General features: G+C 37.5%; 1 protein-coding gene across 4 annotated transcripts in view; it reads right to left on the minus strand.

Annotated features, from left to right (window-relative positions):
- ZNF185 (zinc finger protein 185 with LIM domain) overlaps positions 1–17724 on the minus strand; it is a 334258-nt gene that overhangs the window by 41548 nt on the left and 274986 nt on the right. For all 4 annotated transcript variants that reach the window (XM_053699442.1, XM_053699440.1, XM_053699441.1 and 1 more), the window contains 2 exons: positions 14078–14137; positions 6461–6568 (listed from right to left, as the gene is read on the minus strand). In XM_053699442.1, coding sequence (XP_053555417.1) covers positions 6461–6568; positions 14078–14137 — 168 coding nt within the window. The remainder of the gene's footprint in view (positions 1–6460; positions 6569–14077; positions 14138–17724) is intronic.

Genomic DNA, 17724 nt, shown 5'->3' on the forward strand with positions numbered 1-17724 from the left:
GAGGGCCCGTGTTTCTGGCGAGTCTTCAGACTCGCCAGAAACACCAGTTATGAAGCAGCGGTCACAAAGACTATTGTAGCTATCTTAGGTTTTATTTTTATTTTACAGGCAAGTTTGTTTTTATTTTAATTAGGTAGAATAGTTATTAAATAGTTATTAACTATTTAATAACTACCTAGCTAAAATAAATACAAAAGTACCTGTAAAACCTAACCTAAGTTAAACACCTAACACTACCCTACAATTAAATAAATTAACTAAATTATCAACAATTAAATAAATTAAATTAAATTAGCTAAAGTACAAAAAAACCAAAACACTAAATTACAGAAAATAATAAACAAATTACGTGGGGCCCGATCCAATATGCAGCATCGCCCGCAAAAGCCGGCGACGCCAGATTTTGCGCGATTTTGGTATTACATATACGGCGTAGCATACAAGTTACGGCCGTATATTTCACCCGTTGCTCGCAATTTTTACTCCCATAGGCTAACATAGGACCGCGTCGTAAGTCGGTATCCAATATCTAGCGCAAGGCCTTACGTGGCGAAAATGGAGAAATCTTACTCCATTTTCACCTTGCCATAAAATGCAGCCTTAGCAGGTGTTGCGCTGAGTATGGGAGCACCGTAACTCCATAAAATGCCTGCAAAAATAAACTAACACATGCGCAATGTCTATCTACCTGTCAACCGCAATCCCCCACCGCAATAACTAATAAACTGTATTAACCCCTAAACCGCCATAGCCCACATAGCCTATTAAATGTATTAACCCATAATCTGCCACCACTATAATAAAGTTATTAACCACTAAACCTAAGTCTAACCCTAACTCTACACCCCCCTAACTTAATTATTGTTTAAATAAATCTAAATAATATTACTATTATTAACTAAATTATTCCTATTTAAAACTAAATACTTACCTATAAAATAAACCCTAAGATAGCTACAATATAATTAATAATTACATTGTAGCTATTTTAGGATTTATTTTTATTTTACAGGCAACTTTGTATTTATTTTAACTAGGTACAATAGCTATTAAATAGTTAATAACTATTTAATAGCTACCTAGTTAAAATAATTACAAATTTACCTGTAAAATAAAACCTAACCTAAGTTACAATAACACCTAACACTACACTATCATTAAATTAATTAACTACAATTATCTAAAATGAAATACAATTAAATAAAATAAACTATAGTACAAAAAACAAAACAAACACTAAATTACAGAAAATTAAAAAAAAACTTTATTATAGTTGCATTGACGTTGGCGGCGGCAGATTAGGGGTTAATACATTTAATAGCCTATGTGGGCTATGGCGGTTTAGGGGTTAATACTTAAATAGGTTAATTGCGTTGTGGGCTATGGCATTTTAGGGGTTAATACTTAGGCTTATTGCATTGTGGGCTATGGCGGTTTAGGGTTTAATAATTAGGCTTATTGCGTTGTGGGTGGTTGTCGATCTAGGGGTTAATACATTTATTATTAGTAGTGAGAGGGGGGATTGTGGATATAGGGGTTTTACATGTCGGGCTATTTTTGGGAGGCAGGTTAGACTGTTACGGGAGATTTGATATTTCCTTTAGTTTTCTTAGGCGCCGGCAGTTTCTAAAGTGCTGTAAGTCACTAGCGACTCCAGAAATGTGTAGTTACGCTCATTTCTGGACATCGCTAGTTTATCAGACTTACGGCACTTTAGGAACTGCCGGCGGGGTATATGTAATAGCCCGATGTGCGAGGTGAAATTACGGGCGGCGCAGGTTCCCACGCTTGCGCCGAAACCTACAACGTATATCGGATCGCGCCCAAGATCTTTAAACTAATTACACCTAATCTAATAGCCCTATCAAAATAAAAATGCCCCCCCAAAATAAATAAAAACCCTAGCCTAAACTAGACTACCAATAGCCCTTAAAATGGCCTTTTGCGGGGCATTTCCCCAAAGTAATCCGCTCTTTTACCTGTAAAAAAAATACAAACAACCCCCCAAACAGTAAAACCCACCACCCACACAACCAACCCCCCAAATAAAATACTATCAAAAAAACCTAAGCTCCCCATTGCCCTGAAATGGGTATTTGTATGGGCATTGCCCTTAAAAGGGCAGTTAGCTCTTTTGCGGCCCAAACCCTAATCTAAAAAATAAAACCCACCCAATACACCCTTAAAAAAACCTAACACTAACCCCCTGAAGATCGACTTACTGTTTTGAAGACCGGACATCTATCCTCAAGGAAGAGGCAGAAGTCTTCATCCAACCGGGCCGAAGTCCTCAACAAAGCCGGGAGAAGTCTTCATCCAAGCCGGATGAAGTGGTCCTCCAGACGGGCACAAGTCTTCACCCAGACGGCATCTTCTATCGTCATCCATCCAACGCAGAGCGGGTCCATCTTCAAGACATCCAACGCGGAGCATCCTCTTTAAACGAAGTCTTCTTACTGAATGACAGTTCCTTTAAGTGACGTCATCCAAGAATTCTATCAGCCAATCGGAATTAAGGTAGAAAAAATCCTATTGGCTGATCCAATCAGCCAATAGGATTGAGCTCACATTCTATTGGCTGGTTATAATGTAAGTTTTAATTTAAAGTTAGAGGGGTGTTAGGTTTAGGAGTTAATAGTTTAATTTAGTGTTTTGCAATGTGGAGGGCCGGCGGTTTAGGGGTTAATAGGTTTAGTTTATTAGTTATGATGGGGGGGCAGCAGTTTAGGGGTTACTAGATTTATATGTGTTGGCGATGTGTGGGGCCGGCGGTTTAGGGGTTAATAGGTTTATTTTAGTGTTGGCGATGTGGGTGGGTGGCTGATTAGGGGTTAATAGGTGTAATATAGTATTTGCTATGCGGGGATATGGCGGTATAGGGGTTAATAGGTAGTTTATGGGTGTTAGTGTACTTTGTAACATTTTAGTTATGAGTTTTATGAAACATTTTTGTTTCGCAAAATCCATATATACTGGTCTCAGATTGCGGAATGGCTGTAACGCAAGCATTTTAGCCGGACCGCACAACCTGTATTACGGTGCTATGGAAAATCCTGCACTCAAAGATAATTTTTTGAGTGCGAAATGGAGGGTTGCATTAGGGCTAAAATGCTTGTGGTATAACCGTTCCACGGCGACTTGTAATATGCGTTACCAGCAATGGCCAATTTTCCAGCGATATAGCCGTACTGCACCATAACGCAAACCTTTTAATTTAGCCGCTTGTAATTAGAAGACATTTCTGTTGGGTTGCTGAAGAATAACACATTAGCCAACTCTTAACATTTTTAACACAAATTAACATCCTTTTTACTGGGGTTTTTTTTAATAGTCAAAATCCTCCCACCATTTGGAGCAGTCTACAGACAACAAGGCTAGCCATTGTCATAATATTAGTATACAATACATTGCTCTGCAGATCATATCAGTTAAAGATAATTGGAGAAGCATTATGTCATTAGATCAGCAACAGCTTGCTAATTCCCTTGAACCTCTCCTCTCATCCATCTCCTCCTTTACCTGCCCTGACCAATCTATCTGCCACTATAATTCCACCCTTTCATTCGTCCTTGACAATCTGGCCCCTTTTACCATAGCTCGGAAATCACACGCTCATCCTCAGCCCTGGCATACTCCTCTGACACGGTACCTACGCAGATGTTCCCGTACTGCTGAGCGGCACTGGAGAAAATCTCGGAGTTCAGCTGATTTTCTTTATTACAAATTCATCTTGAACTCCAACTATTCTGCCCTTAATCTCTATAAGCAACATTGCTTCTCTACTTTTATCTCTAATCTTTCTTCAAACCCAAAACATCTGTTCTCTACTTTCAATACTCCACCCCCACCTCCTAATACAACTTCTTTGTCAGCTTAAGACTTTGCCAGCTACTTCAATAACAAAATCGACTCCATCAGAAACTAAATCAGCTCTCAACACACTTCCATTCTCTCGCAATCATCCACAACCCACATAGCCAATAACTTAGCTCTTTCTACCCTGTTACTGAGGAAGAAGTTTCTGCTCTTATACTGCTCTCTCACCTCACTACCTGTCCCCTTGACCCTATCCCCTTACAGCTACTCTCCTCCCTCTCTTCTACCCTTACCCCTATACTAACACACATTTTCAACCTCTCCCTCAGCACTGGTATATTTCCCTCATCTCTGAAACATGCATTGGTCACACCTATCCTCAAAAAACCTTCCCTTGATCCAACCTCCCCATCCCTTCTCCCTCTTGCCTCAAAGCTTCTCGAAAAGCTAGTATATGCACGCCTATCCCATTTCCTTACATTAAACTCCCTCTTTGACCCACTGCAATCTGAATTTCATCCCCATCACTCCACAGAGAGAGCAATTGTTAAGGTTACCAATGAGCTACTTACAGCAAAATCAAAAGGCCACTTCTCTCTGCTTATCCTCCTGTCTGCAGCCTTTGATACTGTTGACCACCCTCTTTTGCTCCAAACCCTCCAATCCTTTGGCATTTGTGACACAGCCCTCTCGCTCGTGGTTTTCTTCCTACCTGTCAAACCATACCTTTACTGTAGCCTTCTCTGGGGCCTCCTCTGCCCCATCACCACTATCTGTCAGGGTACTGCCGGCGACACCCAAATCTACTTCTCTGCACCAGACCTATCTCCTTCCTTGCTAACCCGTGTGTCACTGTCTTTCTCACATCTCTTCCTGGATGTCCTCTCACTACCTCAAGCTAAATCTCTCCAAAACTGAGCTCCTTATTTCCCCCCCTTCTTCCAAAATCTCCATCCCCAATCTCTCTATAACTGTCAAGAACTCCATTACCCTTACCCCGCATGCCTGATGTCTTGGGGTCACATTTGAATCAGATCTTTCTTTCACTCCTCACATTCAGTCCCTGGCCTGAGGAAACAGCGATTTTATAGCCGAGAAACGCGTTGCATTAGGGGGGCTACATGTCTATGCCCTCCTATCACTTGAAGCTTTTGTTTTTATGTGAGTTTTAATAAACCTTGTGTTTTACATAAGCCAAGTGTTAGCACCTTACTTTTATCCCTATCGTTCTTTGGGGCGAACTGCATTCAGTACTCCATCTGGGTACTGCATCTGGTATTCCTGAGTGTTACCTGATGCCTGGGTTAGCTGATACACCCTGAGTTATTAGCCTGCTACCACAAGCACACAAGGGTGCTTCAGCTAAATGTGAGTATCCATTTGGCTTTCTATTCAGTTTGGGATTTGTTACATCTCTGATCTACACATGAGGTGCCCCTTTGTCTTTTGTATCCAGTCCCTGGCTAAAGCCTGCCGCTGCCACCTTAAAATGAGATATTTCCTTACACAAGACACAACCCACTCTCTCATCCTTTTGTGCCTTGATTACTGCAACTCTGTCCTCTCTGGTCTCCCCAGCTGCCGCCTAGCTCCTTAACAACCCATAATGAATGCCTCTGCCAGGCTCATCTTCCTTACACGTCGCTCTTCATCTGCTGCACCTCTCTGCCAATCCCTTCACTGGCTTCTTCTCGCCGCCAGGATTAAACACAAAATTCTCACTCTGATATACAAAGCCTTCAACTGCACTGCTCCCCCCTATATCTTGGACCTTGTCTCCAGATACTCTCCCTCCCGTCCCCTTTGCTCTGCTCATGACCTCCTACTCTCCTCCTCTCTTGTTACCTCCTCACATTCCCGTTTACAGGACTTCTCCAGACTGTCTTCCATCTTTTGGAATTCTCTGCCTCGCTCCACAAGACTCTCCCCTAGTTTTGAAAGCTTCAAGCGCTCCCTAAAGACTCTTCTGTTCAGGGATGCATACAAGTTACACTAACCTTCCTTTATACCAGTTCTTCTCCTCCATTGCTATCCCCTGAACCCCCTTAGCATGTAAGCCTAAGAGTCCAGCTGTTTGTAGATCACCTTCTTAAGAGCTGACTACAACAGTGCGACTCTTGGCAGGGCCCTCTACCTGTTTGATCCCTATAAATGCTTTGTTGTACTCTGCCTTTGTTTATAGCGCTGTGGAATCTGTTGATGCTCTACAAATAACCAATAATAATAATAATAGAAATGTTATTGGGTTTTATAAAAATTGGGTTTTCATATCCCTTTAAGGTTAACCTCTTAGTTGCCAAAGAGGCCTGCATCACATTTTCAATCCAGCCAAGGGACTAACAAGTGTGATCTAAATTGTGATATTTTAAATATGCTGTATTACAATGTTGCTGTTATATTACAGTGTCTATGAGACATTGTGTTGTGTTTTCACTGCAAAAATTAAAAAGTAAAGCAAGGAAAATTTCTGCACATTAAACAGAAAAGATATAATGAAATAAAAGAAATGTAATTTGTAACAGAAATCTGAACTTTAAGGCAGAACTAATTTTTTTATGAATTCTTTGTATAATATAAGAAAAAATATAGAAAAGAAAAAGTTTAAATATCAATAATCTTGATGTAGTAATAGATAAAGTCTTACCGACTGGTGCTGGGTTTGGAATCCAGCTCTGCGAAAATTTCTGGTACTCTGTATCTTGCTTCATTTACTGTGTTAATGGATCCTGGTCTTGTAGGAAGATTGGACCTCCTGCGTCAGATGAGAACACACAGTGTCAATATATCATTAAATAGAAAAAAAGATGGTGTCTAAACAAAATATTTGTTCAAAAAAATTATTTAAGGGCATGGTTATTTGGGGGAAAAGTTAGTTTGTCTAATTATGAGCCTGATTATAAGTGGAGCACAAAATATCGCTTTCGCTTAAAGTGACACTGAACCCACATTTTTTCTTTCGTGATTCAGATAGAGCATGTATTTTTAAGAAACTTTCTAATTTACTCCTATTATCAAATTTTCTCTTGCTATCTTTATTCGAAAAAGAAGGCATCTAAGCTTTTTTCTTGGTTCAGTACTCTGGACAGCACTTTTTTTATTGGTGGATGAATTTATCCACCAATCAGCAAGAATAACCCAGGTTGTTTACCAAAAATGGGCCGGCATCTAAACTTACATTCTTGCATTTCAAATAAAGATACCAAGAGAATAAAGAAAATTTGATAATAGAAGTAAATTAGAAAGTTGCTTAAAATTGCATGCTCTATCTGAATTACTAAAGAAAAATTTTGGGTTCAGTGTCCTTTTAAGAGATATTTGTGCTCCACTTTGTAATACCAGCGCACGCAAATCTGAGTTGGTATTACAGGTGAGGTGCAATGCGAACGCGACCTTGCACAGAAGCATTGTGCTCATGAGAGCGCACTTCCATAGGTTCTAATGGGAGCCTCGTTCTTATGCCGATAGACACGGCATGAGAACGTAGCACACCAAAGGGGTAAATTGCACAGCGATAAGCAGCAAATTTAAATATATATAAATATATACATATATATTTATGTGTTAATATGTGTATACACACATATTAACACATTGCTTATATACATATATATTTACAGGAAACACACAGTTCCCATAGACCACAATGTAAAGGCACCCCACAGCCGCCAACTTTAGCCCCAAAAACTGCTAAGTGCAGTTTTTTGTTTTAAAAATAGTACATTTAAAAAAAAAAACTAAAAAAAACCTAGAACTTAAGTTTGGGGTATTTAGGGTCATTTATAATATTAACCAGAGATCTTAATATTTTAATTTTATAAGCGATAATTGCTATCGCGAGCTCGTGGTAGCAATAACCAGAAACTTGAAATGGCTGATTATTTATCGTCCATCAGCAATAGGGCAAATTTGGTGCAGGCGCGCAATAAATTAACTCCACTTGTAATCTAGCCCATTGTGTAATAATGTAAATATTATTCACATATTTAAACATATTGGAATAAAACAATTTCCATAAAACAAAAATAGCATATTGAAACAAAGTGCATTTTTCTGTGAAGGACATATCCAGGGTGCTTTTATTCTATAGTCTATGTCTAAAAATACAAAACAAGAAAATATATCAGATACAAGTGAACACAGCTTCATATGCTAGCAGAGTGATGTGCACGAGCTATGTTATTACAAGTTATGTTACAATGCTTCTAGTTACATTTGAAATGCCCAACTGTACATTTCACATTTGATGCCCCTTTTATTAAACCTACACTTATTGAGATGTTTTGGGTCTACTGGTTCTGGTCTACTATTCAGCTGCCGATTTGGTTAAATCTGAGAGCGAGCGCTGAAAAAAAGCGCTTTGAGTCCCACTGGGAGAAAGGCGATATATTAATAATAGTTATTATTAATTATTATTATACCTGACATCAAATCTATGTGAAAATGTTTCTTTCCTTATTCAGATAAAATTATACAGTTTTAAACAGCTTTCTAATTTACTTCTATTAGCAAATTATCTTTGTTCTTTTGATATCTTTTGTTGAAAAGCAGGGATGTAAGCTCAGCAGCTATACGGCAACAGTTTCGCAAGAATGTTTTCCATTTGCAAGAGCACTAGATGGCAGCACTATTTCCTGCCGTGTAGTGCTCCAGACATCTACCTAGGTATCTTTTGATAATAGAAGTAAACTGGTAACATTTTTAAAACTATATGCTATATGTTAGTTTCATAAAATAGTAACATAATAGATGAGGTTGAAAAAAAGACAGAAGTCCATCGAGTTCAACGTATACAAATCTTAATATACTTAGTATAAAAGCTCCAAAAAGGTGACCAATTTAACACAAGCAGTCATATCCCAGAATTCTGTTTCTAGCTAGAAATGTATCTAAACCATTTTAAAATGTATTTAAGGTATTAGCATTCACTACCTCCTTAGGTAATGAGTTCCACAATTTTATTGCTCTTGCAGTGAAAAACATTTTTTGTTGCTGGAGATTAAAGCTCCTTTCCCCCAGCCTTAAGTTGTGATCGCTTGTTACAAACAATTTTCTTAGAATAAACAAAGCTTCCGCCATCTCTGTATATGGGCCTCTCAAGCACCTTTTTTCTAGAGAAAACAGACCCAGTTTTGCCAACCTCTCCTCATAGCTTAAATGATCCATTCCCCTTATTAGTTTTGTGGCCTTTCTTTAGACTTTTTCTAAGTCTGCAATGTCTTATTTTGAGATTGGTCCCCAGAAGTAACAAACTGCCTTAAACACTGAAGTGATTAGAAAATGCCTAGGTTCATAACTGAACATAATACAAAAAGTAATAACCCTTTGTGCATGGCTGCTGTAGCGAATATACAATCACTAGCAAATGTAGGTTATCACAGCCTGGCAATGTCTTCCAATGCTTGTGATGTCACATCAGTGGCACTACCTGGGCATGTGCAAATTAGGAAGGTGGAATAGTAAAAGAGAATTTATTTTTAATAATGATGTACTCTTAGGCATAGCATTTTTTAATCCACTATTCTTTTCTTTTGAATGTCCTTTTAGTTTGTTAATGTAAACTAACTGTATACATGCTAAAGGCCATTTCTGGATTACATTGCTGGCACCAAATATTGAAATGCATTTGAGCTAAATCATAACTCCCTGTAATTACTACTAGCTGAGGGAAAACAGAAAAATAACAAAACGATCTTGTGATCTGTTGGTCAATGCTTAGACATCTACTAGCATCTACATTTTGGGCTGAATTGCTATTAATGAATAAGTCTTTTATAGTCTTCTGTACTAAAAATGCAAATGTCAAAATAAATTATTTTAAAGTAAAATAAACAACAATCATCTAAAAATATGGAACTGGTTTAGAACTAATGTTTGGAGCCTCAAACTATATATAACTCTAAAACAAGAATATGAATATATATATATATATATAACAATTAAAATTATGGGGAGGCGAAAAGTGAGTTTTAAAATCCTCCACTAAATAGAAAATATAGAGAAAATAACTCATTGTGTAAACCATTTACAAAACAAGTCAGAAGACTTGCTTTAAACCCAGAAACTCTCTGACTACACTGTTTCCAATGCAGCAAAGGAATCTGGGTAAGATATGCAAATGAGGTTCACAATGACTCACCTTTTTACTTTTAGCCTGCTTTTTAAGACAGACTTCCCTTTATGCCATAGCACTGCTGCATTACACAGCTTTTATGCTTAGCTAGGGTTAGTACAGTGATTCAGATTCAGTCTGTCTTAAAAAGCAGGCTAAAAGTAAAAAGGTGAGTCATTGTGAACCTCATTTGCATATCTTACCCAGATTCCTTTGCTGCATTGGAAACAGTGTAGTCAGAGAGTTTGTGGGTTTAAAGCAAGTCTTCTGACTTGTTTAGATTTGTAAATGGTTTACACAATGAGTTATTTTCTCTATATTATATATATATATATATATATATATTATATAGGTGGCAATAGAACAATAACGACTATCCTATCAAGCACTCCCTCTTGCCTGTAGACAAAATATATACTGTAGGAGCTGGCAAAAAAACCAGGTACCCACTGAGGAAGAAAGAAGCTAAAAATATATAATCAATGTTGAAAACACAATGACAATTTATTAGTTACAGTCACAGTGGCTATGAATTATATGAAACCAATTATACCATAGTGCACTATGGAACTGAGAGCTCTCCAAACAATTAAACTCTATATATTGTGAAAAAATCAATAGAAAATAAGCTAATAAAAATATTAACCTATAATTGCACTCAAATTTAAGTAAACAAAATGAAAATGTCCTGTAAATTCACAGACAGAGAATGTAACTTGAATCCGTTCCTTCTCAGCACCATGGTTTGGGGAGGAGATAAAAGTTCAATAAGAGGTCGTGGAGCATAATGGGATAATATTGTAATTCCCTGGATTCCCTTTTACCATCGCAAAAAAAGCGCTCAAATTAGCACTTCAGAGAATCCTTCTGTGGGGTAAATCTTCAGCAGATGGGGTTAAGCTAAATAGAATATAGCGAAATGTTCCAATTAACACCATGCAGCGTACAGCATTTACGATTAACCGCTATGTACTCACTCACACATTCACAGGTGGTTCCTGCAGCCGGGAGATACCAGTTGCCTTTCTCACCGGGTACTTGTAAGTCTTGCGCCAACAACCAGTCAGACCCGTCTGGCCTTTTTTCTTTGGCGGCATCATCCGGTATACGTCTTAGCATGAGTAGGTCTCCCTGGTCATCTCTCCTATAGCGGTGTCTTCACAGTGCTGTGTTTGAAACACCCCGTATCTGCCCTTTATCCGGATCACTCACCACGGCTCCTTAATGCTCTGCAAAGTTATGCTTTATCCTCCTCATCCGCCAGCGAAAATAAAAATTCCTCCCTGAAAGCCGTTTGTATGAAATCTATAGAGGTGAAATAGTAACTAATTGCTATAGATGTAGCTATATAATAGACAGATTATGTAACATTTCTCTTACAGTGGATTTAATAATTTATACATTAATATCATAATTTAACAATAATTGCAATTGATGTTCCCAACATTGATTTTGATCTCAATGGCGTCTAAATAAACCCTATGCAGGATCAGGTTTCATTATTTATTTAACCCTATGTATGTGTATATTTCCAGTAAACCTTCTCTACCCTTATGTTTTTGGACTATATGCTGTAGGAGAACAAACAATGAATTTCTTTTTAAACAAATCATTGTACAGAAAAAAATGAAACTTAAGTTTGTTTAATTAATTTTACTCACCCAGAAAGAATGCATAATTTATTTCCTCATTCATACCCTGTGGAGCTAGAGCTTTTAAATTAAAGATCAATTTACACTCTTGTATATCAATTTTTTGAAGCCCTCTAAATTTTAATTCATGCATTTATTATGCATTTGGAAGAAGTGTCTGGTTACACTGCTAGTATCAACTTGTTTTTTATATCCCTTTTATGTTATTTGATTCTTTCTTTCAGTTCTCTATACGTTTTACCCACGTAATAAAAAGGGCAGCTACAATAGACTAGATATATTACCCCTTTGCTTCTACATGTAATATGACCCTGTATGAAATGTTGATTTATCAATCAATGTATTACCAACTTCCATAATGGAGCATATAGAGCATTTTAAAATTCCCATTCGCTGTTGTATATTTTGAGAGCCACATCTCTCTATTCTCTAATTTGAAATGGCTTCTTACTAATTTTTCTTTTAGATTAGGAGCTCTTTTAGTTGTCATTTTTGGTGAATCCCCCACTAATTTTGCCACTACAGGATCAATAGTTAATATGTGCCAATGCTGCTTTAGTATTGATCTAATTTGTGCCACACACTTCTTCCAAATGCATAATAGCAATAAGCATGAATTAAAATTTAGAGGGCTTCAAACAAATTGATATACAAGAAAGAGGAGGAAACTTGGATAAAATACTACTTCAACAAGAGTGTAAATGGATCTTTAATTTAAAAGCTCTAGCTCCACAGGGTATGAATGAGGAAATAAATTATGCATGCTTACTGGGTGAGTAAAATGAATGAAACAAACTTAAGTTTGATTTTTTTCTGTCAAAAAATGATTTGTTCTCCTACAGCATATAGTCCAAAAAACATAAGGGTAGAGAAGGTTTACTGAAAATATACACATACATAGGGTTAAATAAATAATGAAACCTGATCCTGCATAGAGTTTATTTAGAAGCCGTTGTGATCAAAATCAATGTTGGGAACATCAATTGCAATTTTTAAGTTATGGGGGTCAAATTATGAAAGTGCGAGCGGACATGATACGATGTAGCGTATCATGTCCGCTGCACATCATTGCACCAGCGGTTCTTGTGAACTACTGGTGAAATGCTGCCCCCTTCAGATTCGCGGCAAATCAGCCGCTAGCAGGGAGTGTCAATCAACCCAATCGTATTCTCTCTGCCGCCTCAGAGCAAGCGGACAGGTTATGGAGCTGTGGTCTTTAGAAACATGGGGCATCAAGCTCCGTACGGAGCTTGATAAATTGACTCCACGATATTAATGTATAAATTATTAAATCCACTGTGAGAGAAATGTTACATAATCTGTCTATTATATAGCTACATCTATAGCAATTAGTTACTATTTCCCCTCCATAGATTTCATACAAATGGCTTTCAGGGAGCAATTTTTATTTTCGCTGGCGGATGTTACCTGTCCAAGCAGGCTAAGTTTTGAAACTTCGGTGGAGGAGGATAAAGCATAACTTTGCAGAGCATTAAGGAGCCGTGGTGAGTGATCCGGATAAAGGGCAGATACGGGGTGTTTCAAACACAGCACTGTGAAGACACCGCTATAGGAGAGATGACCAGGGAGACCTACTCATGCTAAGACGTATACCGGATTATGCCGCCAAAGAAAAAAGGCCAGACGGGTCTGACTGGTTGTTGGCGCAAGACTTACAAGTACCCGGTGAGAAAGGCAACTGGTATCTCCCGGCTGCAGGAACCACCTGTGAATGTGTGAGTGAGTACATAGCGGTTAATCGTAAGTGCTGTACGCAGCATGGTGTTAATTGGAACATTTCGCTATATTCTATTTAGCTTAACCCCATCTGAGCACTTTTTTTGCAATGGTAAAAGGGAATCCAGGGAATTACAATATTATCCCATTATGCTCCACGACCTCTTATTGAAATTTTATCTCCTCCTCAAACCATGGTGCTGAGAAGGAACGGATTCAAGTTACATTCTCTGTCTGTGAATTTACATTTTATTTTGTTTACTTAATTTTGAGTGCTATTATAGGTTAATATTTGTATTAGCTTATTTTCTATTGATTTTTCAACAACATATATAGTTTAATTGTTTGGAGAGCTCTCAGTTCCATAGTGCACTATGGTATAATTGCTTTCATATGATTCATAGCCACTGTGACTGTAACTAATAAATTGTCATTGTGTTTTTAACATTGATTATATATTTTTAGCTTCTTTCTTCCTCAGTGGGTACCTGTTTTTTTGCCAGCTCCTACAGTATATATTTTGTCTACAGGCAAGAGGGAGTGCTTGATAGGATAGTCGTTATTGTTCTATTGCCACCTATTTAACCTAACACTATCCCTGTGCACCTGTTCCCTGACATACTTTAAACTCAGGATGCAGTCCTAATCTAGTTTTATTTACAATTAAGTGTGCTGATATCAATCATTAGTTTATATAATTAATATATATATATATATATATATATATATACACACACATACACACGTATGAGCAATTTCATACCTTTTATCAGTAAACTCAGGTGAGATAACAGTCAGTGGAGATTCCATCTCAGGGTTATTTCTAGAAATAAAAACATTAATAATCAGTTATTGATTTTCATGTACAATAGAAGAAATGAGGAAAATAACTGATCAAAGGAATTGAGGTATATGTGAAATAAAAAGTTAAATTCAGTGGTTAGAAACATCCATTAAACAAAAAACAAACAAAAAAAACAGAAAAGATGCAGAAGAGAATCAACTATTATACTTATCACTTGTGATGCTACTCTGACAGTTGGCACTACAAAAACAAAATTTATGCTTACCTGATAAATTAATTTATTGCATGATGGTGAGAGTCCACGATCCATCACATGTAAAATTAAAGTCTAATCCTATAGGAGGAGGCAAAAACACCCCACACAATCAGAGCTTTAATCCTTCCCACATTCCCATAATTTCTTAGTCATGCATATGGCCAAGAGAAAGGAGAAACTAAAAAAGTAGGAAAGTAAAAGCAGTGCAAACTGGTACTGCAGGTGTTATGCAAAAAAACAAGGGTGGGTCTTGTGGACTCTCACCATCATATAAGAAATTAATTTATGATGTGAGAATAAATTTTGTTTTCTTTCATAAGATGGTGAGAGTCCACGAGCCACCATGAAATAGGGAGGGAAAACTCTTAAGGTAGGGAGAGGTACTAGACTAGCACTGCAGCCTGCAGAACTTTACTACCAAAATCAGCCCCAGGAGAGGCAAGCATGTCAAAACAGTAGAATTTATGTTTAAATTCTAAGTTTAAGTTAGAAGTTACTTAAGTTTAAGTTATGAAAAGATGACAGCTCCTTGCACTTCTGTTCAATGGAAGCTTTATTTCTAAAGACGCAAGAAGTGGCAACTTCTTTGGCAGTAATTAATTCTGGGGAACTCTACCCCGCAACTAGGCCAATCAAAACTAAGCCACACCACCAAGGTGATTGCAGTAGCTTTCTGTTCCTTGCAGGGGACCTGAGAAAGGGATACATAAGCAAGAAGAAATTCTGAATTCTTTAGTGGCTTTAAGATATAATTTCAAGGCTTAAACTATATTAGTTAAGAAGTGATATTTAGGTTCTTTCTTTTTTTTTGGCGCCTAACAGGGAGATGGGACTAAAAATTCCTAATTGATGTTTTCAGAAGAAACAACTTTAAGAAGGAAAGAGTAAGTTCATTCTTGAGAACCTTTCAAGACAACAGCTGAATGTCCAGACTATGCATAGGTTTAAAAATGCTGAGCCTGAATAAACCCTAAAAATCAAGTTAAGATTCCCCAGATGGGAAGCAAGGCCTTATAACTGCTCTTGTCCTGACCAAATCTTGAATATGACTGAAAGGGCAGACATTTGGCCTTTAAGGGAACTGGCTGATCAACCCTTATCTAGATCATCCTGCAAAACAAAAATAAAGGATTCTAGAAATATGAAAGAGTTCCATTTGTAATTCTTAGACCCACACTAGGAAAGAAAAACTTTCTAGACTTTGTGATAAATTTGTCTTGTAACAGACTTATTGGCCTGAATTAAAGTGTCTCACTTGATCTGAATGACCAGGAAATCAATAGTGCATCTAAAAAAAAGTCGCTTGTGGATCCCAAATTCTCACACAACACTTGGGTAGCTAGTATTTCAACCCATAAGGTCTATGTCTGGCCTTCCCCAACAATTCACAATATACCTCCTGAATTAAAGACCATTCACTGGGGTGAAGGTACTGATGCTTTCCAATTGTCCATTCCCCGAATTTGCATAGCTGAAATAATACAATAATGGCAGTCTGCCCAAATTAAAATGCAGACTACCTCTTTCATTGCTAGGACACTTTGAGTACTACCTTGGTGATTGATGTAAGTCACTACTGTGATATCGTCTATCTGAAACGATAACGGGCCAACTCTGGATAGCCCTGAAGACTCCCAGCACTTTCTTAAAACCCAAGACTGCATCCCAACCAAGCAGGCTGCTGGCGACTGTGGTAATTACTTTACAATTTAGATAGAGGAAAGAGGCTTCCTTAATCAAGATTGGTTAGTCTGCCACCAAGATAGAGAATGTCTTGCCTTAAAGTCTAAAGAAATCTTCCTAGACAGACTGTTGAAAACTCCATTCCACTGTTGCAACATATGAAGATGCAAAGAATGTAAGTGAAATCTACCAACTACTTCCATGCATTGAAGAGCACAGGGCTTCTGCAATTTGAGTTTGTGAGCACCTGTGAGAGATAGTCTCATTGTTACAGAGTTTATGATGAATCCCAGAAAGGCACTTCTGGTATGTGGCAGTAGAGAGCTTTTCGGGAGGTTGATTTTCCAACCATGGGAATAATGGAACTGAAGAAACTGTTATTGTTTGTTTCTGAACCATCAGAAAGAACCAATCTCTACCAGAATGTAGTCTAGGTAAAGAGCTACTGCCAAGCCCTGAGTTTTCACTATGGACAAAAAGCTCTGAGAAGCTTTGAGAAGATTCTTGATGCTGGTGCCAAATCAAATGGGAGCAGCACACATAGGTATTGCCTGTTAAGAAAGGCAAATCTGAAAACTTTTGTATGATCCATGTGAAAAGGGATTTGTAAATACACATCTTTCAAGTCTGTTGTAGACATAAATTGATAGAATACTTAGTAGAGGAGGCGCTTACAAAGCTGGAAGTGAAATAAAGAATAATAAAGTACAATGTGTAAAAAATGAAATATATTTAATTCTGTAAGTCTTATTCTGAATATTTACGACACATAATTAAAACACAAATTATTACATGAAAAAGACTTAAAAATGGGACATCTCCCAACTAGCAGCTAATAGAAAAATCTTTAGATAAACCCACAAAATAGGTGCACATATAAGTAAAAAAACAGATAAAAGGCAAAATATCAACTGTCCACATAAAGAAACCCTGTTAGCAAAAATTAGACATACATTGATCTTCCTGCACTAAAGGTAATATAGTGTGAAACGCCTCCATTTGAAAGTTAGAACTTTCAGAAATGTGCTCAGAGTTTTGAGATCCAAGATCGGCCTGTAAGTCACTTCTTTCTTTACAACAATTTAAAAGGCTTGAAAAGAACCTTTGAATCTGTTCCCCCCCAGGGGGACAGGAGTAATCAGTCCATTGCTTCTAGGTCTGTTACACATGACAAGAAAGCTTGGGCCTTTAAATTATCTTGTGGAACATGAGACAGAAGGAATCTTTCTCAAGGAGGGCAAGACCAAATGCCTATATGGTACCCCTTAAGAAAATTATGTTCAGTACCGAATGAACTTGAACAGTATTTTCTCCAAACCTCCTGAAACAAATCAGTCTGTCCCCACACCAGAACTGAGTCTGGGTTGGGGGGCTGTTCCTTCATGCTAATTTGGAGGAAAGGACAGGCTACTATGGGTTTTTTTTCTTTTTTTTTTTAAGAGAAAAACATGTACTTTAAAATATAAAAAAAATATTAAAGTTTGAGTCAATAAAGAGTAAAATAAATATAAATTTATGCAAAAACTCTAATTATTATGGATGCTTACCACTCTAAGGCTCTGAGGAGAAATTGCAGTGTGTCATCAAAATGTTAACTCCCTGAGCTCTGCACAGAAGGAAACTCAGAAACTTCTGAAAATGAGCTCTAGTATGTACTAAGAGATAG

This window comes from Bombina bombina, chromosome 1 (assembly GCF_027579735.1).
Source record: "Bombina bombina isolate aBomBom1 chromosome 1, aBomBom1.pri, whole genome shotgun sequence".
In the NCBI taxonomy this organism is placed as follows: domain Eukaryota; kingdom Metazoa; phylum Chordata; class Amphibia; order Anura; family Bombinatoridae; genus Bombina; species Bombina bombina.